The sequence below is a fragment of the Brienomyrus brachyistius genome, chromosome 10 (genome assembly GCF_023856365.1).
Source record: "Brienomyrus brachyistius isolate T26 chromosome 10, BBRACH_0.4, whole genome shotgun sequence".
In the NCBI taxonomy this organism is placed as follows: Eukaryota; Metazoa; Chordata; class Actinopteri; order Osteoglossiformes; family Mormyridae; genus Brienomyrus; species Brienomyrus brachyistius.
This window is the reverse complement of record NC_064542.1, coordinates 23,419,151-23,443,152: the sequence shown is the minus strand read 5'-3', so window position 1 is coordinate 23,443,152 and position 24,002 is coordinate 23,419,151. Positions and strand designations below refer to the sequence as shown.

The window sequence follows — 24,002 nt, the reverse complement described above, 5'->3', positions numbered from 1 at the left end:
TTTGTTTAAAGAGAACACTCCCGTGGGGCTTCACACGGACCCCTCCGGTTCTGATACGTCTGATACTGGATTTAATAACATAGCCATATCTGGAGATTTCAGTTAAAAAAAACGGCACTAGTAAAATATTTACAGACTTTTCAGATGTGTCTGGGTTTTTATAAACGGCTGGCTAATAACATAAATAACATTGTGGATGAACTGATAGAGACTGTGTCCAGCATGTGAGCATCTGAGGCTAATTCTATTAAAGCCAGTTTATGGGAAATAAAACGAGGTCCTTTGTCTGCCTTCTCATTGTGATTAAGGGCCCGGCAATTTAGCACCTTGTTTTGGGAAGGCAGCAGGGACTGACTCCCTGACCTCGCTTTCTCTCCACACAGGCACTTTTTTTTCATTTGCACATGTGCCCTTTTGGCTGATGTGATTAATCTCCAGCTCCTGTCTGTGTTTCTTGTATGTGGGCCTCACCTTGCGACCAGGAAGCTAGAGGAGATTCACAATAACTTCATGGACGAAAAGGACAGAGTGATCACGCAGATTTACAACGAGTCCAAAGAGAGAGCCCGGTGAGTGACGTAACACACAGACATACGCGTGAGCTGTGACTCGGCACAATGGTTTATCAGAAATTGAATAGAATGCAACACTAGGGAATCATTGTAGCTTCTGTCCATTATACAAGGTCAAACAGGCATGGACAGAAATAACTCCCTTTTGTTTTCAGCAAATATATTTTATTTGGATTTAAACGTTTGAAAACAATATAGTCAATTTAATGCAAACATTATTAAGATAAACTGAGATTTACAATCATTTTTTTAATTACCTTATGACGGTAGAGTGCTCCCTTCTTAACTATGAGTTATTGATTTAGTGATTGCAGAGAATACAGAATGGTTTTGGCCAATAATTTCAGGGAAGTCAATTTCTGTATTGACCATCTTTATTGATCGTGTGATTAAATATTCACAAAGGATGACCGTAATAGTAATTATTTGTCAACCATGTGATTAATTTTCAGGATAAATGGGTTCCAGAAGCAGACGGAGATCCTGAGGCAGAAACATGCTGAATATCTTGAAAAATACAAGTGGCGCAGGGGTGGAGACAACAAATAGAATTGGGTTCTGGTGGATGGGGGGGGGGGGGTGGAGGGGGGAGGGGCAAGCCAGGGAACAAAGTGTTATGGGTATCATGAGTGACACAAATGCCAGCACAGGACCTGGGTGGATTGAGTGGAGAGTAAGAGTGGAAAATTGTTACATTTCATTGAAAATGGTTACATGAGGGATTTGGGACATGTAACATAAGATTCTATCATAAAAGAAGGATGCTGAATTTTTATAGGTGTAACTGATTTGAATTACGACCTGACTGATTCCTGAAACCACAGGTGTTTACTGGGCAAATGATTACATCACTGAAGCAGAAAAGGTGAAGCCACACCCTTTGTCCCTTTAGACCTCCGAGTAACACCCAGCTTAGGATATTAAATGGTTAGAAAGCACGTGAGTCAGAGGAACTTGGACTTGAATTGCCAATAAGGAACCTCAAAGAAATTAAAAGGTCAGTGCTAGTGGATATGATTTAACTGTACCAGTTATAAGAAGTTAAATTATAAATTAAGTTATGAAAATATCTTAGCCACTGAAATAAAAGTACAAAGGAGTGTTTATGTCTGCAATTGTCTTAATACTAACACAAGTGTTCTCTAAATATCTAGTTAATTGTTAAAATATCAACCAGGAGACAGAAGCAAAAACATGGACTTTCTGTGGGTCCCTGAGGACCGGATTGGGAAACGCTGCCTTTTATGACTTTCAGTTCCAGTCATAGTTTTAACGTGGACGAACGAGGGCCCAAGGCATGCAGCTGCCAGCCTGTGTCCACCCCATTCTTCTGGCTCTTAGTAGGTGTTGCACTCAGAACCTGCAGTTTTGTACACACTTATTGTTTAAGCTAATTTTCACACATAATTAGAATGAGGTACCGACGTCACCTTGGCTGGATATCTGTGCCCTTCAGTGGAAGGAAGGACCTGGGATGTAGATCTGCATGAATAAACAAATGCTGTACATCCAAAATGTGTTGACATTACTTGGAGAAGTAAGTGCTTAAATGTGAGTATCACTTCACAGTAAGTGTTTAAATCTAATGCAAAGTGTCGTAAATTTGAATTAATTACTTATGAACATGGCCATAAATACTTAAAATGATTAAAATCCCCTAATTCCTTTGTCTTTCACTTCTTCTGCTAATCTTGTGCCTGTTGAATCTGCTGGATTTTAAAACGTTGTAGAAAGTATTTTAAAATGTTTTCATACAGAATGTCTCTTTCAGAGACACAGCCTGGAATATTATAATAGGATAACCGTTTTAGGCATGGTGTGTCTTCCTGTTAATAAATACCAGTGACACACGAGCTACTATTTGCTTTAGTTTGTTAATGCGAGTGCTGTAGGTGTGTTTAAAGCAGTGGGATGTGAAATACCGGCAGTCTAATTGAGACTGACACTGGAGGAAGGGCGACTTATAAACCGGACTCAGGTTTTCAGATACGCACCAACCGCCCACTTCATCCACCTCCCTTCGTCTAAACCACCTAATTAAGAGAAAATACGAGAAGGAAAAAGGAGCGCAGTTGAAATAACTGAACGGTGAACAGGTTGAAGACACCGGTATACCTGTAACTACTTCGCCTGGAGTGCTTTTCTTCAACTGGCTACCAAAATAACACGGACAGCCGTTGTGCGGTTTCCGATTTGCCGCACGCTTTTATTTTTGTTCCAGAGGGCAAAATAAAATCGCATCACATTTTTGAAGAATTGACATTCTCATTTCGCAAAGTATTCCTACTCGTCGGGCGTACAGTTAAAAAAATACCACCCAGTCATCTAAAACGTGGAGAAGTTTGCGCTGTAAAGGAGAAACTGTAAATCCTCGATGCCCGGTAGAGCGCAAATTGAGGCAGGAGTAAATGGGCTCAACTCTGATCTGCCCTTAAATTTGCTAGCTACCCGGAGTGGATTCATAGCCGGAACCGGTTTATTGAGGAGGCTCAAGGAAGATATACGCCTGGAATAACTACATCGTTCAAACCAATTGCTACGGATTTTAATGGGATTCAATTTTGGAAAAATAAATCTCGTATTGTTTATACTGTTCAGTGACCTTTGACGCGTCCTCGGTCATTTATGCCTAGCTACCTCGCTAGAATTAAATTCGCTCCTCAGATATCCAGAACTCCTCCTTATTCCATAAGTGTAAATACAACTACGCGCAGTAATTCGTAGTAATTCGTTCCTTTGACTTCTGAAAAAGGCTATAGGTGAATACCGGAATACCGCTCGTTTGAGTAGAAAAATGTTTTTCGGCATGGTACTAAAACGGAAACGATGTAATAGCATCGGGCTGTTTTACGCTGAATGAAATTAACTGCGCGTTTGACAGGACACGTTTTAAAGTGGAACATAAATGAATGCGGGCTAATCATCTGTGTGTGCAATGTGGTATGATAGAGGCTGTGAGTATATGCCGCGGTTTGGAAATTTTATCCTCCGGTTAATCCCTGCTGCGATGGATGTTATGGCTTTAACCATAGCCGATACGTATAGTTGCTCATAAATTTTAATAAGGAGAAATAAAGAAGAAAGGACAACAAACGAAGAAGTTAATTTACGAAAGGGTTTCACTTGGTGTCCTTTTTTTGGAAACATTAACAATGGGGATTAAGCTTCAAGTTATTCTAGGAATGTTTCAGTTCGTCTTGGTTACCAGAATGCCCACGTCTTATGCCAAGGTATGTAATTAAAAATATACATTTTATACTTTAACGCAAAGGCGCCGTGTTTAACTCCAAACCTGGATTAGCACCTGGAAATAATGTAATCATTTATTTGTATTTTGTTTAGGTTGGCAACTTCTGAAATAACATGTTATTAAACAGTACTGTTTTTATGTAGCTGGCTAGCTCCCTACCACGATAAATTTGTTAATATTTTCGGGTTTTATAGTCTTCATGTTTATACCCCACCGGTCATTGACATGGCCACCATCGGTTTATTTCCCTCCTTAAAAGTGCATTGGCTCCAGAATACGGCCATATGCCTTTATTGCCATGTTCAACGTAAGCGCACAATGCTGGGGCTGCCAGTGACTGACATGTACTTTGTAACAAATACGGAACGGAGCCGGTGGTGTACGTGACCACAGAGCGACAACTGATCCCTATTATCTCCCTCCAGACAATCGCAAAATTCACATAAATTTTATTTACGTCTACCGTCTTTCTTTCAAGAACATACAGTCTACTGTTTTGTCGGCAAGAACCCCATTGGCGTTGTATTTTTTTTTAAACTCCTTTTAAACCTTTCAGTCTGGTGATATCACGTCGGCGGCCGTATGCTTTGTGTGGAAAAACTAAACTCTTGTTAGTTACTCATTAGGCTGTTCCTATCATTTGTTTGCTCTTGACGTAATTTTATTTAGTTGATAAAGTACAATTTTTTCTCTTGGATTGAATTAATCTTAATGGAGGTTATGCAATAATTCGTGTTTGAGCTGCTGTTTCAAAATTGGTCATATTTCTATAACAAAATTAAAAATGAAAGGTGTTTGGTGATGTCCTGATTTAGAGTGCTTTCCAATACTTGACATAAAACAGATTGTTCAGTCGGAACAAAAGTAAAACCCTTACATAATCAATCCAGTTACCATCATACACTGGCTCGGGTGCACGGCACCATGAGGCACCGATCAATTGTCTCGGGCAAACCAAAACTCTTCACGGCAAATTCAGCTATAATATACGTGTGGCAATGGGGGGAGAGTCATTCAGTGTCATTCAGCTGTGGTTTATCAGTTTGTGGGGTCTGTTCAGCGCCTTCCAGTCTTGTTGGCTGGATGTGTTTAAGCAGCTGTGTGCTGTCTTGTGCAATGAGGCAGGGAAAGTGCCAGGGGAGTCTTTGCGCTCCTCAGGGCAGCGGCGCCGTGATTGATGCCTGGCGCGAGAGGCTGGGGGACGCGCACGTCTCATTATAATGAGAGTTGTAAGCGATTAAAATTACCGTCAGGGCGATCCGCTTTGGCTGACCACCGGCTCTCACTTTGCTGTGCCTTGCATTCTAAATAAAGGCTCTTATACACGATTTTTATCCCGTCTATTTATAAATGATCGTGTTTTATTTTCTTTTTGGAGCTCGTTCTTTTCTGGCAGAGAGAGCGGCGCAGACAGAGGATCTGTAATGTGTGGGGTTTACTGCTAAAGAAGAGGGTGTTAAGCGGGGAAAGTGATTCTTAACCCCAGGCAATATCTTTGCTGAACTGAAGTTATAGATTGTTCTGTCGCTTCAATGCATTTGCTTACTTTACATTTGAATGGATTCTTTTTGGGAGCCGGATTAAACGCGTTTCTTTTTTGGCTCAAAAAATCTGGTTTTGTTCTGGTTTTATTTTTATTTTATGTGTGTTTTTTATTGTGCTAACAAGAAATACATACGCCTATTAAGAGACATGTTATTGTTATCCTGTTACTTGCAGGCACCCTTACGCACAACTTATTTTAGTATTTTTATCTCAATTTTTTTTTTATTAAAAACATTGCAATTCGTGTACAGCTACATTTCTAGTTCTCCTTATTGCTCTTGGAGTTGGAGTATACCTTCGGTGCTCAGGAGGTTTACATATATGCACCAACGGGGATAAGGGTGCACGTCATTCAAACTGGAGTAGGGACTAGTGTAATGATCCTGGTTTCTTATAGATACTAGACGGTTATTTTGTCTACAGAGCTGTATCGGCAGCTGTAGTTGAGTAGAATGGACATTCTGTGGTTCCTTTTAGCTGAGTGTCTTATATGCTCATTTCATGAATACAGGTTTTTCATATTGGTTGTCATTGTATGGTGGATGAGGAGTGTTAGGAAAATGTGGTCATTTTCATGATGTGCTCATAAACTATACTATTGTGCTGGAGGTGTTGTCTGTATACAAGTCTGCTAATGAAATGTTTTGGTTAAAGTACAGGAATGTAGACACTTTGGTTAATTATCATTATGGAATCTTTTATTTACACACATCCTGTCTCAGCTCAGCCTGTGTGGAGGTTGAATGTCCTGTAGGTTCATCATAAGCCTGCATAAGCCATAACGGCAAAGTATAGTAGGTATGTATAGTGAAAGTCAGTAGGAGTCAGGAAATAAGGTCACTGCCACGGATTTTGTGCGCATTTTTAATATGTTCATGCACAGAAAACGTTGCACCCTGTGAACAAAACAGAATTTAAGTCACTTTTTTCTGCAGCTTTCACACTGTTTACAAAACAACATTTCGTAATTAACGTTTTGGCAAGAATTATGGATTGTAGAAGAATATTTGCATTGTGGCACATCATTTGAAAATGAGCAGTTCTCATGAGAATAAAATGTCTGATGCAGACACATGCAATGTTTGTCATTCTGGGTAGCTAGTGAGGAACAGCTTTTTCTCATTTTAGTCTCAGAGTACAGGGCATTTCAGCGATCAATGCCACATATTGATATTGTTGATCTGTTAAGCTTTGAAGATGTGTGTGTTGTTGAAATCTAAGTCCTCACTTATACTCATGAAAAACATTTGCGTTAACTTTATTTGGTGATCTGTTTATACTATTATGGGCAATATGTACAGAAAAATCGAGATGTTCATGAGTGTCTGCAGCCCAATCTAAGTAACATAATTGCAGATTGATTGTATGATAGGTATTATTTAACTGCATCTCATTAGCCCAGTAAATGGGTGTCGCTAGTAGCATCTGTACATGAGCTGAAGCTAGTTAAACCACTTTAAAAATCTTGTATAAGTATGACCAAGTGCCTGGTACTGCATTGACACCCTTTTAGTCTTTATCTGCTTTGACAATGTGATAAAAGCAGATCACAAACCAAAAGGTTTTCAATTGGATTGAGGAGAGCGTGAGAGGGAGCTTTTTCATTTATACTGGAGCATGTGTGAGAAATGTAATACACTTTATGTGCTATAAAGGATATAATAGAAAGCTTTTGAAAATGTAATGAGTGTAAGATGTTTAAATATAGCCGTTTACTTGTCCGTTATGGGTAAGGAGATCTGAGGGCTGGGTTAGGGGTTATCTGTCGTAAGCTTCCCATACTCCTGGAGATTTTAGTCTGGCTGATGTGGACCACGCTCGACTTTGTGTAGTATCGCTGGTACTCGTCATTCATTAGAGTTAATTACTGTGCTCCTCTTTGTACTTCCATGTCATGTGACTGCTGCATGTAAAGGCTGATTCTGTAGGATGAAGCCTCTTGCAGAATTCTGCTGAATACATTTGCATGAATGTGCCATTTTTCTTTTGATAAAATCATGGCAAATGTAAACGTAACTGTTCATAGACGGTTACACAATGCTAATCGGGGATTCCTGTTCCTCTAAGTCAGGTGCTTGATAGCTGATGGCTGGTTTGAATTTACACATGATTATGCATCTGGATATTCATTGAGGCAGTTAAAATGAAATATCGTGGTCAGGGGTGAGAAACCAGACGCATAGTAATGCTACCTGCTGTTTAATTCTCATTGAGTAAAGTTAGGCAATAGATAAAGGGCATTATACTTATGCATGGATGATTGGGGTTTATAAAAGTACAGCCTCCCAAGTCTCAGTCACTGGTCTGATAATATTTCTGCCAGTTTTTGTGTTCGGCATATGGAGTCCTTTTTATATACTTAAATACAAAATCCACCAAAATTCTATATATTTTTTTGTTTTCCTTCTCCTGTTTCTAGTATGCGATATATGTAAGTAAAAAATGCATTTTTTCACGTATTTTCCTCCTATGTATGAATTGAGGTATGAAACCACCAGTTTAATGAAGTTGCCCTTCAGCACTTGCCAGCTGCTCTTTACCAAGCATTTGTAGAAAAAACTGAGATTACAAACCCTGAGTAATTAGAGTATTGAGAGAGAAATTTATGGATGTGGACTCAATGGACAAAAATCGACTACTGTATGAAGATCTACACATACAGTCATGTTTAATGATTTATAGAGCATAGGGTTATTGTCTTCTGTGGGTATAAAGATGCATCAATGCATTGTGATAAATTGATTAAGGTGCATCGATCTGTAATGTCAGAGTTGGTTAGAATCTATTATAATCGGCAAAATCCTTAAAGATGCTCTTACTTCCAGGTTGTGCATGCTCTCCCTTTGAAATGTTGATGAAAGGTGCACAGAGCAGCAGCTGTCACAAGAATTTTCAAAACATAGGATGTCAAGGGAAAAGTCCATTGATATTCATAAAGGAAGCGTTACTCGATCTTTGCTCTATGATGCTCTTGTTAACTCTCAACCCTGTTTTGTAGTACCGACTACTCTGTAACGGTTAAGAGAATTTTCTTTCTTTCTTTATTGTTTTTGCTTGCTACAGTAGCAATGGTCAAAACACCTGAGGTAGCTAACTAGGTGGCTAAGTAAAAAGTAGTTTAATGTATAATATACCGGTTAAGAAATCTAAATATTTTAACGAATCAGTCTGATGTGTTAGTTTTGGCTGATATTGCCAGCCGTTATTTATACCAGAGGTGAAGACACAACTACTTACATAATGGAGATAATTGCGCTGAATGATCAGCCATTTTCTGTATGGAAGCATGAGGGATTTCGTCAGCTCCTACACCACTTAGGCCTCAGAGTACTGGCCTGTGACATGTATATAATTCATTATTAAATCTGGCCCTCAGATTGATCCTTCCGTTTCCACAGGATAAGAAAACAACAACATAGCCCTATTCTGCTAATCTGTGCTGGGAAGCTCAGCACGTTTCCACGTCAGTGCACCACTAGTTATTGTTGGTGAAAACCGCCAGTCAAACAGCGCTTCCTTCATGTGCTTGGCAGTGTTACCTTGTTTTTTTCAATAATTGACCTTTTTGACAATTTACAATGACTTGTTGTCACTGTTTAATGTGAACAGTAAGAATTAATGTTCTGATAATCTACTTTATAAACCATTCTTAATGTATACCTAAGTTCCCATACTCGTATTTTATTTCAGTGAAGTTAAAATAAAGTTCTAAATAAGAATAATCGAGATTTCCAATGCATTTGAGTCTTTCTGTAAATAATCACAATTGAATCAAATCACCTTGAGGTCAAAGATTAACACCTCTATTGTTTACAGCATCCATTGAAAAGTAGTCAGTGATATAACACACACTCTTCTGTTAGTCCAAGTGTAATGCATGTTGAATTGTCTGATCATGAACAAAACGTGTGGAACATCACTTAAATTGTTTAAATGTAAAACATTACCTCTCTACCAAGACTAAATAGGTACACAACTGAGTTAGAATGTTTAAGATTACCATCAGCGTTGTTTTTTTAGAACATGCAAGTAAATCTCTGCTAAATCTTCCCCTAAATCTGTTGTTCTGTAGAACAGAACAGTGTTTCTTGTCATTGTAATGTCATTGCTGAACATAAAGGCAAGGATGAGTTTTCTGAATATGAAGTTAAATTGAGGATATTCTTTTTTTCTCTTGTGTAATAGCCTGTAGGCGTTATTGGTTAAATGTAATTCTAGGGGCCATAAATGAAGATGTGTGTCTACTCACTGATAGTTGCTTTGAGTGCATGAATGCTCTTCGTATATGTTGCAGTGCCAGCCTTGTGTTCCTTCTGGCATCCAGGGCTGGCTTGCACAACTCCCTTGGTGTGATGGGAGGGTGTGACTCTTCCCTCAGATTACAACACCAGGGTGCCATGTAGAATTTTGGACAGAACTGGCTACTGGCACACAGTGCATACGGAGATATGCGACGACCCTGACAATCGGACACACGGTGACTCTTGGCAGTGCCTGTGTACATGCTAAATACTCCGGGCATGTAAGAAATGATCAATAAAGCTGAATGGTGGGCAGACTGTGGTGGCTACAATGAGTGGTCATTGTTTTCATTGACTTTGTTGACCGCAGTGCATCTTAGTATATAACATCATAGGATGAGGTCCCACATCAGTATGCAGGAAATTCAATTTAAAAAGCATAATCACTTGTCAGAGCCAGCATATAATTCTGTGATGCATGTTTCCTGTGATAGTTTTGAATTTCATTAAGATAAATATTAGTTAAACTATGTCATGCAGCAGGGTATTTATTATTTTAAGTGAGCCCAGTGTAACCATTTGCCCTCAGATTTAACAGCGCTGTTTACAGTTCAGTCTGCATGGCCTGTATCTACTCCTCCAGCTTGAGGAGATTGTGTGATTGAAGCTTTGGTTGAGTAATGTTGCACTATAATCTTTCATATTAAGCAAAACCACGTTCCCCATTCGCCTCATCCTTCTCCAGGCCTCCACAAGTTGACCTAGGACACAGTTCCTGCTCGTACCACGGAGCGTGTGCATTGTGCCGGCTGGAAATGTGCCGGCGTAGATCTTTCTTGTGTGTTTGTGCACCCGTCTGTGTCTAAGTATGCCCCATGAGGGCTGGTTGTATACCTTTTCATATGTGTGTCGCCATGCATTTGTCTGTGGGCTTAGAGATAGCAGAGCGGCCTGCATTCCTGCCAGTTTTTGCAAGATAAAAGGCAAGGTGTACATCTAGTTGTTTTACTTGTAAGCTAACAGCATGTGACTGCTGTTTTAGCTGAGGGCCAGGCGTTTGGAGGGTGAAGCAAAGTAGCGGCCCTCAGATTTGTGGAGTACTGAAAAGCACCGTGATCCGTGTAACACTTACAGGAATGCAGAAATGGGTATAGACGTCCCATTTTTGCGCAAATAGGCCTTCCATTAGGGTATGTATTTTCAGCAGGTTTTTGCGCACATTCCAGGAAGACACGTGGCTCTCGCAATGATCAATATTGAGGTTATGTAGGGGTAAGGGGGGGGGGGTATATATTGGATTGTATGGCGTGGAGAAGGAGAGATTCAGTTAAAAATCTGACTACTGAAAATGCGCATGAATAGCATGCAGATTACATGCTCACTACAATAAGGCTATTTATATATTTGCATCCAGAGACACCTCATTGCGTGAAGTCCTGTACAGCCCAGCAGATTTATAAGTACTAGGGACGTGTGCATTTATTCACAGACTGGGCAAAAGCAGAAATGCTAGGGGTAGAGAACAAGGGGCAAAGTCTGCATTGCCCAGGTAATGACCTTCTGCCAGAGAGTGAACTTAGTGGCTAGGCTGCGTGTGTGCGTGCGTCCGTGTGTGCGTGTGTATCTGTGTGTCTGTGCGTATCTGTATGTCTGTGCGTAGCTGTGTGTCTCTCACACACATTCATTCATTCCCATTCATTGTCACACATTCTACAGAAAGGACTAGAGGTAATAACGTATTTAATAATGCTGTACAATTTCTGAACTTTGATGAAGCAGGCAAGAGGTTACACGTATTCAGTTTTCTCTTATTGCGGATCATATTCTCATATTTTGATTATGGCCTATGGTCTGTGCTAAAGTTGACAGTTATATGCTTGGATATGATTTTTTAAAATGCCTTTATTTTGTTGAAGATACAGTAATATGACTTCTTTAATAATAATCAGACGTATGGTGGCTGTCTTTCAAAGCTCATAGGTTTGAATTCTTTAGTAGGCACACTATAATATCGCCGTTGGACCCTGACTTCTCCAGGGGTGCCGGCCAGGCCTGTGCTCTGACCCCAAAACCTCCTCACACCTGTGCATATATTTGTTTCTGTGACGGAGAGTGATGAATGAAGCATTCTGTAATAATGTATTTATGGTCTTTCCCTGTGTCGTGGTGCTCCAATGAAGGTTATTGGGTTTCATCCTCTTTGTATTCATTCGGACGTGTCAGCAAGTGCTATTTTAGAATCACAGCCTCGGTAAAATGTATTGCCTTCCCCCCATGTTTATTTTGTATCCCCCTTCCCTTCAAGCCATCCTTTTTCTGTTATCTAGGGTACATTTCTTGCTCAACCTCTATTCATCAAAGCCTGCAGCACAGAGTGTGTGCCCTCCTTGGCTCTTTGTATTCTTATCCACGCCATTTTGAGGTTCTCTGGCCAGCATAATCTACGCCTGTACCACTGATGCACCTGGCCAGTGCATCCTGCATTGCAGAATGTTGTCTGACATTTTGAGACAATGGAGATGTTGGAGCGAGAGTCTGCTCTGTGTCTCTCTCTCTCTGTCTCTCTCTCTCGCTCTCTCTCGCACTGTCATTGTCCGGCCTTTCCGTACTTGACATTTGCTTGCCGTTTTCCTGTCTTCCAGCTGGCCCACTGGCAGCCTGCCGAAAGTCACAGATCCAGGGAAGGTAATGGTGATGATTTTGATATCTGTAAGTGTGTGCGTGTGTGTGTGTGTGTGTGTGTGTGAGAGAGAGAGACTGTAATTTAACATGCATAATATGACCCAAATGATGTCATCGTCTGAAAATAAGTTCTGGTGAGGTGTGGATAGATTGATGAATAGATAGACATATTTTAGTTTAATAACAGGATAACATAAATAAAGCAGTCACGATTGATTGAATAACGTCGATTGCTTACAATATGATGAAAGGAAGACCAAGCATAGCGGATGAGGGTCCAAAACGGAAAGAGCAAAGGCCTCAGTTGTGTGGTAGCACTTCACATTAAAAATGAATGAAAATGCAGTCGTCGCAGAACTTTAATATCGCAACACCGGAACTGCAATACAATGACATCTTAAAAGAAGATATCCATGGACTTGCCTAATAATATGTGGTTACCCATGGATAACAGTTAGTTATGCGCCGTTTGACCTCTTGGAGTAAACCAGCCCATCAATGTCATCATTTTGACTTGCATATTATTATTTAGGTTAATACTTTGTACGATTCTTGTGTCTCAAGATAATTGCCACTGAAAGCCACATAATCTTTCAAAATAACTACATAATATTAATTATTAGCCATTATATGTACTTGAAAAGTAAACATTGCGATAAATATTTCCATCCATTTTCTATATCTGCTTTTTCTGAGCAAGATCATGGGGTTTGAAGCCTATTCCAGAAGCTACAGTTAGAAGGTATTGAATAACCCAGGATGGGACACCAATCCAATGCAGAGCAGACTCACACACACACACACACACAATTTGGTAACTCCAATTCACTTTACCATGTTTTTGGACTGTGGAGGGAAACCAGAAAAAATGGAAGACGCCCCAATACAACATGGGGAGAAGATGCAAACTCCACAAGTATAGCTCAGGGTCCCGCAAGAGCGCTGACTATGTTGCCCTATTCTCATATTTATAAAACAAAAAAAGAAGTTGAAAATTTACCCAAAATAAGCTACAGCCAAACAGAGCTTATCTAACAAAAGTGTGTCTCAGATAAGCTGGTGGTGCTGCGAGTCATGCCGATGGACACAAAGCAGTACAGACAAATCACTTGCTTTTGCTCAATATCGTCTCTGTGGAATCAAAAATATTTCTATGCAGCAGAAAGCGAATGTCTTTTGGTGACCACCTCTTGTTTGCATTTCTCCTCCTCACTCATTTTGTTAAATTTCTCACAAATGCGCCACAGTGTCTGTGAGTGTCAAGGAGCAAGAATGGAAATGCTTATGATTGGCTGGCGAGGGTTGGGCCTGTCTGGGATACAGGCATGTGCAGGTAATGACCTGGCTTATGTCACACTGAGAGACAGACAGGTCTGTGTGTGTGTGTGTGTGTGTGTGTGTGTGTGTGTGTGTGTGTGTGTGTGTGTGTGTGTGTGTGTGTGTGTGTGCGTGTGTGTGTATCTTGGGCAGCAGCTTGCATTTCAGAAGTGCAAATTTACGTTACAAGAAGTGTGTAACCTATGTGTTGAATGCGTGCTTGTGGTGAATTATGACTGTACGTGTTTGCAGTAGTAGATGGTATGTAATGTGTATGTATGTGCTGCATGGAGGCTTTCTGTGTGAGTTGACTGAGGGGGGTGGGTGTGTCGTACTGTAATCTCGAATAGAGGGGCTGAAGTGCCGTCACAGGACTGGCTATGTGAAGTACGGCACGTCGCACTGGCCATCGGGGGGGCGGAGAATGAGGACTGGCCATCTGGTAAGAGTCCCCCACAGAGGCGTCTCCCCATAGTTAGTTAGCAAGTTTGGCTTTGGTGCTTGTACACATGTAAGTGGCACTCTTGGTGTTGGGTGAGTGTGTGTGCATGTGCACGGCCAGGTCCAGGTAGAGGTGAATTAGGCAGTTACCTAGAGCCCGATTGGCACAAGGGAGCCTAGACAAAGTCATGAAAAAAGATATATTTTATATATATTTATATATTTTATTTACACGTAAGAATAATTTCACAAAATTAAAAATGATAAGGAAATAAAATCATACACATCAAATTCAAATATTTATGTGCTGTCAGTCGTGGCAGCCTTGGGCTCCTGAATTACCTGCAGTGCTTAGGAAGTGAAATGATCATCAGGTTTTTGGTAGGGGGCCTCCCAAGTATAGCTTTGCTTAAGGTCGCTGAGATGGTGCCGCCGGCCTTGCACGTGCCATGTGCATTCGCGTGTCATATCTCTGTCTCCACGTGCCTGTGCCTGAAGAAGCAAAACACGGGTCGTGCATATTTTCACCCACAGTGCTCAAGTGGCTGGAGGTGTACAGCCGGAGCCGGTGCCAGCCTCGGGAGACCCTGGTGGAGGTCTGGAGGGAGTTCCCTTGGGAGACGCAGCACCTCTTCCTGCCCTCCTGCGTAGTACTGCACCGCTGTGGTGGATGCTGCTCTGACGAGACTCTGGAGTGTGTGCCCTTGCACACCTACACGCTCACCATGGAGGTATGGACGCGTGCAATGCAGACGCAGACATGGATACGCGCATGCATCGACGCATATCCATGTATACCTCCGTTGTGGCGCCAGAGAGCACTAAGGGGGGGGAGGTGGGAGGACCTATGGCTTATCTGCCAGCACATACTCTCACCCAAGGGAGGAAGTCAGTTTGCTGAATCACAGTGCCCATCATTCCTGTACGCCCCGGTGACTGCCATGCAGCTAATGGCCCTTGACATGTGACATATTGTTATCATGGTGTACCTTTTCCACCGCTTCTCCCCTCCCCGCCCCCCCCACAGCTGATGAAGACTACGTACACAAAGCATGAACTGGTGCAGATTCCATTCACTGAGCACAGCCAGTGTGAGTGCAGGTGAGCACACACAGACACGCACTATGCCCAAGCTCATGTATATCCACCATGTTCATAGATATTACTGGCTTAAACTAATGGACAGCTGCTCTCTCTCAGTAAATGCAGATGCTCCCCGGGTTATGATGGAGTTACGTTCCGATAAACCTACCATAGCGCAAAAATGTATTTTAATACAGTTCACCTAACCTAACAACCATCATAGCCTAGCCTAGCCTACCTTAAACATACTTAGGACACTTACGTTGCCCTAGAGTTGGACAAAATCATTAAGCCTGTTGTATAATAAGGTGTTGCATATCTCATGTAATTTATTGAATAATCTACTGAAAGTGAAAAACGGAATACCCATCATAATGTCAAAATACCGTAACGTGAACCATTGTAACCTGTGGAGCGTCTGTATCCTAGACTGAAATGTAGCCCTTCACAGTATTACGGCCATCATGCTAATTTTCTGACTATTCCTGACTAGGTGTTTCCTTAAAGACTGTTACCTTTAAGGCAGAGTGACAGGACAAGGCGTACACAGCCTTTGTTTGCCTGATACATCAGCTTTTTAGTTCTGACTGCCCTCTCATTTTGCCTGCTGTCAGCGCGCCAACTGATCTTGCTCTTTCTTTTCCCTTCCAGACTAAAAAAAGACCTTCTCGCTGTCCCCACCAGGTACATTCATTTTCCTGTGTAGCGTGGTGACGCACGCGTGCGCTCTGGCGCCCAGCGGTGCTTTTTAAGAGCCTGCGTCCCGCGGGACGGCCCCTCCCGCCATGCCTCAGTGAACCCAGGGAGATGCTTGTCTCCTCTGGTGCTCAGGGGAACCGCGGCATGACAGCCCTTACGCCAGGCACAGTCAGGGGCTTATGGGCCCTGGAGATAGTCTAGATGTTTCTGCATACTGTTTTTGTTTTGTGGAGCCAGACACAGATCTGTGTGTGTGAGCCATTGTGCCTTTTCATACTTTTCAGTCTCTCAAAACAGAATGTTACTGTTGGACTACGTTTTAGGCTTTTGTGTAAATCCCAGGTTTGAGTCCTATGGTGTTTCATGAATTAAACATTTTTTATTGCGTAAACCACGGTTTTTCCAACAAAGACGAGCAGAAAGGCCCCTTTTATATCGGTGATAAAATATGAAAAATATGTAAGAGTAGCTCTCTACAATCAGATTTCTTATGACTTATTTCACCAGCAAATGTATGAAGCCTTATTAAACATTCAGTTCTCTCCAAAAGTAATGCAAAACCAGTTCTCCTGTTTCAGAGGGTTAGGGAAAAGGAAAGCAGACTAATCTCCAGGTCACATGATGTTCCAGAAATAAGGTCGGTACTTATGTTAATGTCGTCTCTATAGAAAGTCCAGAAGCTCTGGAGATCTTTGTATTGTAGGTATCTAGCATTTTGTGTTCATTTTATTTTAAGCCAGAACACAAAATACAGTTTTCCTATTTGACTATTAGGCAAATGTGAGAAGGTTTCACAGCCTAGTTCACGCTGGAATACCGCCAAAGATTCCGCTGTGCCTCAGGGGAATTGAGACATTCAGCTTAGAAGCCATTATATGATGTCTGTCGTAAATTAAGCTGCCGTATCCCAGATCGATCACCGATCTAAATGCCGATATAAATGGGCTAAATGCCGAGTGCTGCACATCAGCCATGTAATAACGGGCGTCACGCCACAAACAGGTTATGCTTATTTATATTCTTTTTGTTTATTTTCTGCTTGTGCTGAAGGTCCTGCAAAACAAACACTTTCCTGGTTTATAGAGGTCAAGTGCAGCAACAAGTTATGGAAAGTCATGCCTCCTGTGGACGCGGGGGGGGGGGGGGGGTTGCTTTGCTGTGTAATTAAATTATGGGGGGGAGGACTTTTCTCTTTTTTTTTCTTTGAGGGAGTCCCAAGCTAACCGATGAAAACTCCTCCTCCAATTATTTAAACTACGTCCAGCTTGTGTACGTTAAGCTAAAGTGGAACACAGTGTAGTTTATATACAAAATTCATGCTACTCAAAAAAGAAGCAAATTCTTGTTGCATAAAGGATGATTGAGGTAGCTTTTTAAATTCTTTTTTGAAGACAGGAACAGAGCCCAACAAGGAAAGGGGGAAAGAGAGAAAGAGACAAATCCAAGCTAAAGAAAATCGGAGAGATCAAACCATCGTACGTCAATTTCTTAAAATATCTGTGACAAGGGCTGCAGACATTCACTTAACTTCTCAAAATCCATTGTGAAAGAGAATAAGCTTTATTCAGCTTTTGACTTCTGAAGGTTTTTGTCCACAGCAATTTTTAGAATTGTGGCAAAAAAAGTTTAAGTAACGTTTGACCAATAAAGAGTAGAAAAGCTGTTAATCTTTATACACCAGTTTGATGGGTCCAGAGATATTGGGTGAAAGTCAGTTGCCCTCAAATGATTCCTGCACCCTAATTCTGCATGCGAGGCGCTGTTTGTCTGCCCTGTTCTTTTGCTGACTAGCTTTTTTTTTCCCAAGTCTGACCCTAATTAATACCACAGTTTTTTCTTTCACTCTTATAGTGACATTTCTGTCTCTACAGCTGTATTTGCGCAATTTTTCTTGCACACTAATTGCTTGACATGCAAACCTTTGCTTCTCTCATTATTCTTAATTTTCCTTTAAAGACGTGGATCATTTCTAAAGTTATTATGGGCTGTTTTCTTCCCTCCTGTAGTAAATCAGGTCGACCTTTTCCAGCTGCATGTTTGCTTGCATGCATTTATATGTTTACGCAATAGGCTCTGCCCTCCTCTGTCTTTAGACGGTTTACTTTGTTGTGATTCCCCAGCCTGTATTTTTGCTGGTGACTCTAGGATAGGGGTGCTACTGCGCTTATCCATCATCCACCCCTCCCCCCAATTGAAATGGTGTCAGGTGCGAAATCGGGCTAATTTGATCCTCAAATGTTCCCTCTGTCACCCAACCACTCAGTGCCTTAGCAGAAGCAAAAAGGGATTTTTTCCCCCCAATTAAGTCACTTTTATATAAAAAAAAGCCTTTCTCTTTCAATCCTTTTTTTTAAATGGATTTTCAATAGGGGGAATCTTCAAAAGGCCCGCTCTCTCGCTACTCGATCAATTACGGTCCATTTCAGCACTGTGATTATGTTCCAGATTTAGCCAGAATGTACCCCTGCACTTCTCAGACCCCCCACTGATCCCCTCCCTGCATTTTTCAAGCCTCCCCCCTCCGACCACGAAGCCACAGTGTACGCCCTGTTCTGGGAGAAGACGGGTGCTGGACCGTATGACCTGTCAGTGTCGCTGCAGCCAAACCTCGGACAGCTGCAGGCAACGAGGAAAGAGGCTCAACCAGCAGAACTGCAGGTCAGGATCTGGCCGATGGATGAGATCAGAAGATCAGCGATAGCTGGAAATCGTACAATAGACATAATGTAAAAGGGCAATTCCAGTATAATAATTGTGGCATTTACAGTCATACTGGCAAACAAAATGCTTCAGAGCATGTACAGACTTAGTATCAATGAGTTAATTCATGTGACCTCTTGGGCTGAATATAGACAAATCCTCCATATTTATATGTTAATTTACATACCATTTTATCGGCGTAATTGATGTGACATAACACAAACCTTAGCGTGAAATTGCCCAAACAAGTACTATCACTATAAAAAAACAGTATACCCAATTTCCTGATGACTGTGTGAAACCTCAAGCATACATAAGGGTCCTATTATACTAGGGGTCCCCAGTTATTTTTCCTCAAAAGCCAAATTCCATCAGCAGCACAAAGCCAAGATCCACTGGCCCTGAAAAAACGTTCTGGGGCGGGGGGGGGGTTAGGGTTAAGTTTAGGGTTATGGGGCGGGCAGGTGATCGATTGCCCGGTCCAGATTAAATTGTCCCCAGTTGGGGACCCCTGTTTTATACCATACTGTCACGGGAAGGTTCGGGTGGACAGGCGATCGTGCGGGCGGTGGTTCAGAAAACCAGGCTGACAAGCAGGATCGGGGTAATCGGGGTTTATTCGGGACAAGGAGACACGGGAGGCGAGGGACCACCAACACCATGTGCACAGATCACGTAATGACGGACAACGATCACAGGCAAGACTCAGACTTAAATACACAGGACTGATCACAGTAATCGGACATAGGTGGAAACAATCAGGGAAACACACGTTGGCAAGCAGGGGGGCGTGGCACACATGAGGAGCCGACGAGCAGGGCATGACAGAACCCCCCCCCAAAGGCGCGCTTCACCGGGCGCGCCAGGGAGGAGGCGACAGACGGAACACGGGAACCCGGACCTGGAACCAAACGGAACAATCAACGAAGCACAGGAAACAAAACAGAGACGCAGAACACGGCAAGGGACAAGACGTAAGACAGGACTTGACAAAGGGCAGGGAACGCAGAGAGACAGACTAGAAAGGGCGGAACAGAGGGAACAGGCGGAACAAAAGGAGCGGGAGTGACGTGAGGGAACGACGGGAAACCAGGAACCGAGCGGGGCAGAACAAAGGGACCAGGAACAGAGGACGGCGGGACAAAGGCGGGAGGCGGAACAAAGACAGGCGGGATAGGGGCAGGAAAGGGAGAGAAGGAGGGGGAACCAAGGGGAGCCCGTGGGAGCCCCAGCGGGCGACGGGAGGCAGCCGGAGGGGCCGCAGGCGGCCGGGAGGCCGGAGCCGGAGGGGACGAGGAGACAGGGCGAGGGACCCGCGGAGGGGCCAGGGAGGGAGCAGGAGGGAGCACCAGGGAAGGGGACGAGGGAGCTGGAAGGGGCCAGGGCGAAGGCCCGGAGGAGGGGGGAGCCGCAGCAGGCGGCGACGTCCGGTGGGGGGCCGGAGGTAGGGGCCCCGCAGGCAACCGAGGAGCCGCCGTCGGGGAACCCCCAGGCGACCGACCAGGACCCGGAGAGGGGAGCGAGGCAGGGCGACGAGGCACCGGAGGGGGACCCGCAGGCGACAGCCGACCCGGAGGGCCAGGACCCGCAGGCGCCAACCGAGCCCCAGCGCAGGCGAGGCAGGGCGAGCCAGGGGGCAGGGCGGGCGGGACCCCAGCCCTGCGTCTGTGTCCCCTTCCCCTGCGGGACACAGACAGGCCGACCCTAGGTCGGGGTCGGCGCTGCCGGGGCGAGGGATCAGGGCCAGGGACAGGAGCGGGGCCAGGGACTGGAGCTGCTGCAGGGCGGTCAGGGACAGGAACACGGTCAGGGACAGGAGTGGAAGTCTGGGGGGGCGCCTGCCCGGGAGCTGCAGCAGGCGGCTGCAGAGGGGGCGCCTGGACAGGAACAGGAGCACGGTCAGGAACAGGAGCTGGCTGCAGTGGGGGCGCCGGCCCGGGAGCTGCAGCAGGCGGCTGCAGAGGGGGCGCCGGCCCGGGAGCTGCAGCAGGCGGAGGGAGCGCCGGGACAAGAACAGGAGCGCGGTCAGGAACAGGAGCTGGCTGCAGTGGGGGCGCCTGCCCGGGAGCTGCAGCAGGTGGCTGCAGTGGGGGCGCCTCTGCAGGAACTGGAGCGCGGTCAGGAACAGGAGCGCGGTCAGGAACAGGAGCTGGCTGCAGTGGGGGCGCCTGCCCGGGAGCTGCAGCTGGTGGCTGCAGTGGGGGCGCCTGCCCGGGAGCTGCAGCAGGCGGCTGCAGTGGGGGCGCCTGCCCGGGAGCTGCAGCAGGCGGCTGCAGTGGGGGCGCCTGCCCGGGAGCTGCAGCGGGAAGAGGGAGCTGCGCAGGCATGGGAACCGCAGGCAGTGGCGGCTGCACCTGCGCTGAGTCCGCGGGCGGCGGCGGCTGCATCGGAGCGGGGTCCGCTGGCAGTAACGGAGGGAGCACCTCCGTACCGGCGATCTCCGGTCTCTTCCTCCTCCTCCGGCGCCTGGCGGTGGCGGGAGGCTGCGTGACGTCCGTGAAAACGGACGGCGAGAAAACGAACTCCGGCTCCGGGTAAGGATAGAAGGACTCTTCTTCCTCGTCCGTACTCGAGGGCCAGTACCTCCACACGGAGTACCGGTCCCGTGGGGTCGGTCCTCGGGCTGGAGTCCGGATGGGCTTCTCCGCGTCCGGAGACGGCCACATCCGGGAGAGCGAGCAGGCTCCGAGTCTGATAGTCTCCTGCGGGACTCTCCTCTGCCTCCGCTTCGTCTTTTGTGGGTCCGTCATTCTGTCACGGGAAGGTTCGGGTGGACAGGCGATCGTGCGGGCGGTGGTTCAGAAAACCAGGCTGACAAGCAGGATCGGGGTAATCGGGGTTTATTCGGGACAAGGAGACACGGGAGGCGAGGGACCACCAACACCATGTGCACAGATCACGTAATGACGGACAACGATCACAGGCAAGACTCAGACTTAAATACACAGGACTGATCACAGTAATCGGACATAGGTGGAAACAATCAGGGAAACACACGTTGGCAAGCAGGGGGGCGTGGCACACATGAGGAGCCGACGAGCAGGGCATGACACATACAGTTATTTTACATGTTAATAAAATATAGACCAATGTATCCATTATAAATACATTTTTCGTCTTTTTCATTCCATCGTAATGTCTGCAGACATTCAAGAGTGTATATGTCTACCTTGCAAATGATGAGCTTAGCCGTGTTATTGAGGTCTGTCGGGCTTAGTAGAGGTTAAGCTGCCCTCCTAGTGTGAGACTCAGCTGGATTGAATAACCGGCCCCAACTTGCCTCCTTCCTAACCTACCCCTTGCTTTCAGATGCGAGTCTCTGCGACGGTGATGAGCTGAAATTATGTCTCCCCGCCATAGTGGAAATAAAGGAGTCCTGCCTACAAAATAATCATGAGATGTGATGGAGATGAAACAGCGAGATCAGGGGAAACCCGAAAGGACCATTAAAGTGGACGGAGTGCGCGCTTAAACAAACAAGTCACACCAACCGCTGTTGACTCCCATAACCCAACCACCTTGAAGCCACCACAGCAAGTAGTCTTAAATAAATATATATGTGTGTGTTATCAAGTCTCAACATAACGCTTTTCTAAAAACTGCTGCCAAACTGGATCACGTTGCCATGGCACCCCTTTCCCTTAATGGTATAATTAGAAATGCTTTACAGGCAATGTTTGGAAAGGTCTGGGGGACAGAATGGTGGACATGTGGTTCGACAGAACACACGTTCATATTTCTTGAAATCTTTCATGTTATGTCATGGATCTTCATGCGAACGTGGACCTGGAGGTACTACCCAGATCTGTTAGTAAGCACATCGATCCGTTTGGAGTACAGTAGGTGCCACGGGCTCCTCTATAACCAATGCTGCTCTTTAACAGGTCAGGACAGGTAGAATAGCCCTCGTAGATCACAGTCCTGAAACTGGAGTCCATATAAAGAATCACTTGCCAAATACCTTAAGTCACATCATCAGAATTCGAAGCCATTTTAGAGCAATCCTACATGGTAATTTCCTGCTCTTGGTCAAACACAAAGGCAAGGTTGCTGATGTCCTCTCCGAATCTGAAGGAGTGAATCGGAGCAAAATGTGACCACTGAATAACGGCAATGATGTGCTTGGTGAACAGGTAAAAAGTGGAGAGAAATTAAATGTGTGAGTTTGCACAGAGAAAGACTGAAGTTTGCAGAATTTGACTGGCCTGCTGCCGAGGGAACACCCTACAATACATGGTTAATATCACACACTGATACAAGGTGCAGGAAGACTGGCATCTTGCGCCTGCAAACCAACTGACAATCGTTTGTCAAATTATTATTTCCAACATGCCAATGGTCTGAGGAAATGGATTTTTTAGTGGAAATAATCCAAGGAAAAGCGATGTGGGGAGAACACAAAGCTTAATATGGTGAAAAGAGAGTTTTGATGAAAATTAATAATGTCCTCAATATTGTATCACCATACAATGAATAAATCCACACGTATGGGCACATATTGTTAAAATGATCAGGTTTCCTTTTTTTCTGAGGAATCAATTTTATTAAAGTGACCAAATTTAAAATGACATCTACATGATCCCCACATGGCTGTCATTAATAACGCGTGTGTGTGTGTCTCTCTCTCTATTCAGTGTGTGCATCCATCAGCCGGCCACAGACTTTGTCAGTGAATCTTTATTTTTCCTGTTGGGTTGTTGGTTTTGTTTTGTCTCATTCCTTTTCTTTTACTGACTGAAAGGGCCTTTAACTTGGTCGGGCAGTGCTAGGAATGCCAATAGTGAAGAATATTGGCTTTCTTCCACAGGACCACACACAAGCAAACTTAAACACATACTTGAGTTATTTTTTTTAAGGAACCCAATCCTATATTGTTCTTTTCGATGTCATTTTGTAATTAACATCATTGCCTTTGTTTTTTTGGTTTCTCACACCCGAATCCATCTTGAAATATAGTAGATAATGTTAGGCACTTTAAATGGCACACACACATACACACAAATAAACGCAATGGTTAAATACAGACTTGTATCCCCAGAACTTGTCCAGCGATTCTGAAACACTGTGATGCAAATAAATTCTGAACATGCAAACATATACACAGGTAACAAAAAGCTTTTTGTTGTTGTTAAAATTGAGTCAGAATGGAAAATATATTTTAGATACTGATATATATTCCTTGTCAGATGTTTAGTTGTTTTTTATGCCATTATGCCTATGTTAAGATATATATTTGCGATGCCTTCACTGTGTTCATGTTGTAAAAAAAAAAAGCTGCCTTTTTTAAGAAAAATGTAATGTTTCTTTTGTGTTATATTATTTTTGTTTGTTTGTTGTGTTCCTGCCTCTTAGAAGCACTCGGATTGGCTGGTTATTTCACAAAATGGTGCCTGCAGAGTATGTCTGTGTGTCTGTGCCGAAGACGAGGTGCGTGTGCAGAAAGAAAGAAATATATTCCTATGAATTTTTAAA

The 24,002-nt window shown here is 44.0% G+C and overlaps 2 protein-coding genes across 6 annotated transcripts in view; both read left to right on the top strand.

Moving 5' to 3' along the window:
* Window positions 1-1,152, top strand: part of dnajc4 (DnaJ (Hsp40) homolog, subfamily C, member 4) — a 6,705-nt gene extending 5,553 nt beyond the window's left edge. For 2 of the 4 annotated variants that reach the window (XM_049028397.1, XM_049028398.1), the window contains exons 6-7: window positions 483-569; window positions 1,025-1,146. In XM_049028397.1, coding sequence (XP_048884354.1) covers window positions 483-569; window positions 1,025-1,121 — 184 coding nt within the window. In that variant the 3' untranslated portion in view covers window positions 1,122-1,146. Of the gene's footprint in view, window positions 1-482; window positions 570-1,024 lie in introns of all 4 variants that reach the window. The other 2 variants (XR_007400359.1, XM_049028396.1) reach the window with 2 other exon arrangements.
* Window positions 1,142-24,002, top strand: vegfba (vascular endothelial growth factor Ba). 2 transcript variants are annotated; one of them, XM_049028399.1, is made up of 8 exons: window positions 1,142-3,802; window positions 12,251-12,293; window positions 14,583-14,779; window positions 15,076-15,149; window positions 15,783-15,815; window positions 17,222-17,305; window positions 18,342-18,488; window positions 21,840-24,002. In XM_049028399.1, the coding sequence occupies exons 1-8, from the start codon at window positions 3,725-3,727 to the stop codon at window positions 21,859-21,861; spliced, it is 678 nt and encodes a 225-aa protein (XP_048884356.1). In that variant the 5' UTR covers window positions 1,142-3,724; the 3' UTR covers window positions 21,862-24,002. The 2 variants fall into 2 exon arrangements, with proteins under 2 accessions (XP_048884356.1, XP_048884357.1); XM_049028400.1 differs by lacking the exon at window positions 17,222-17,305.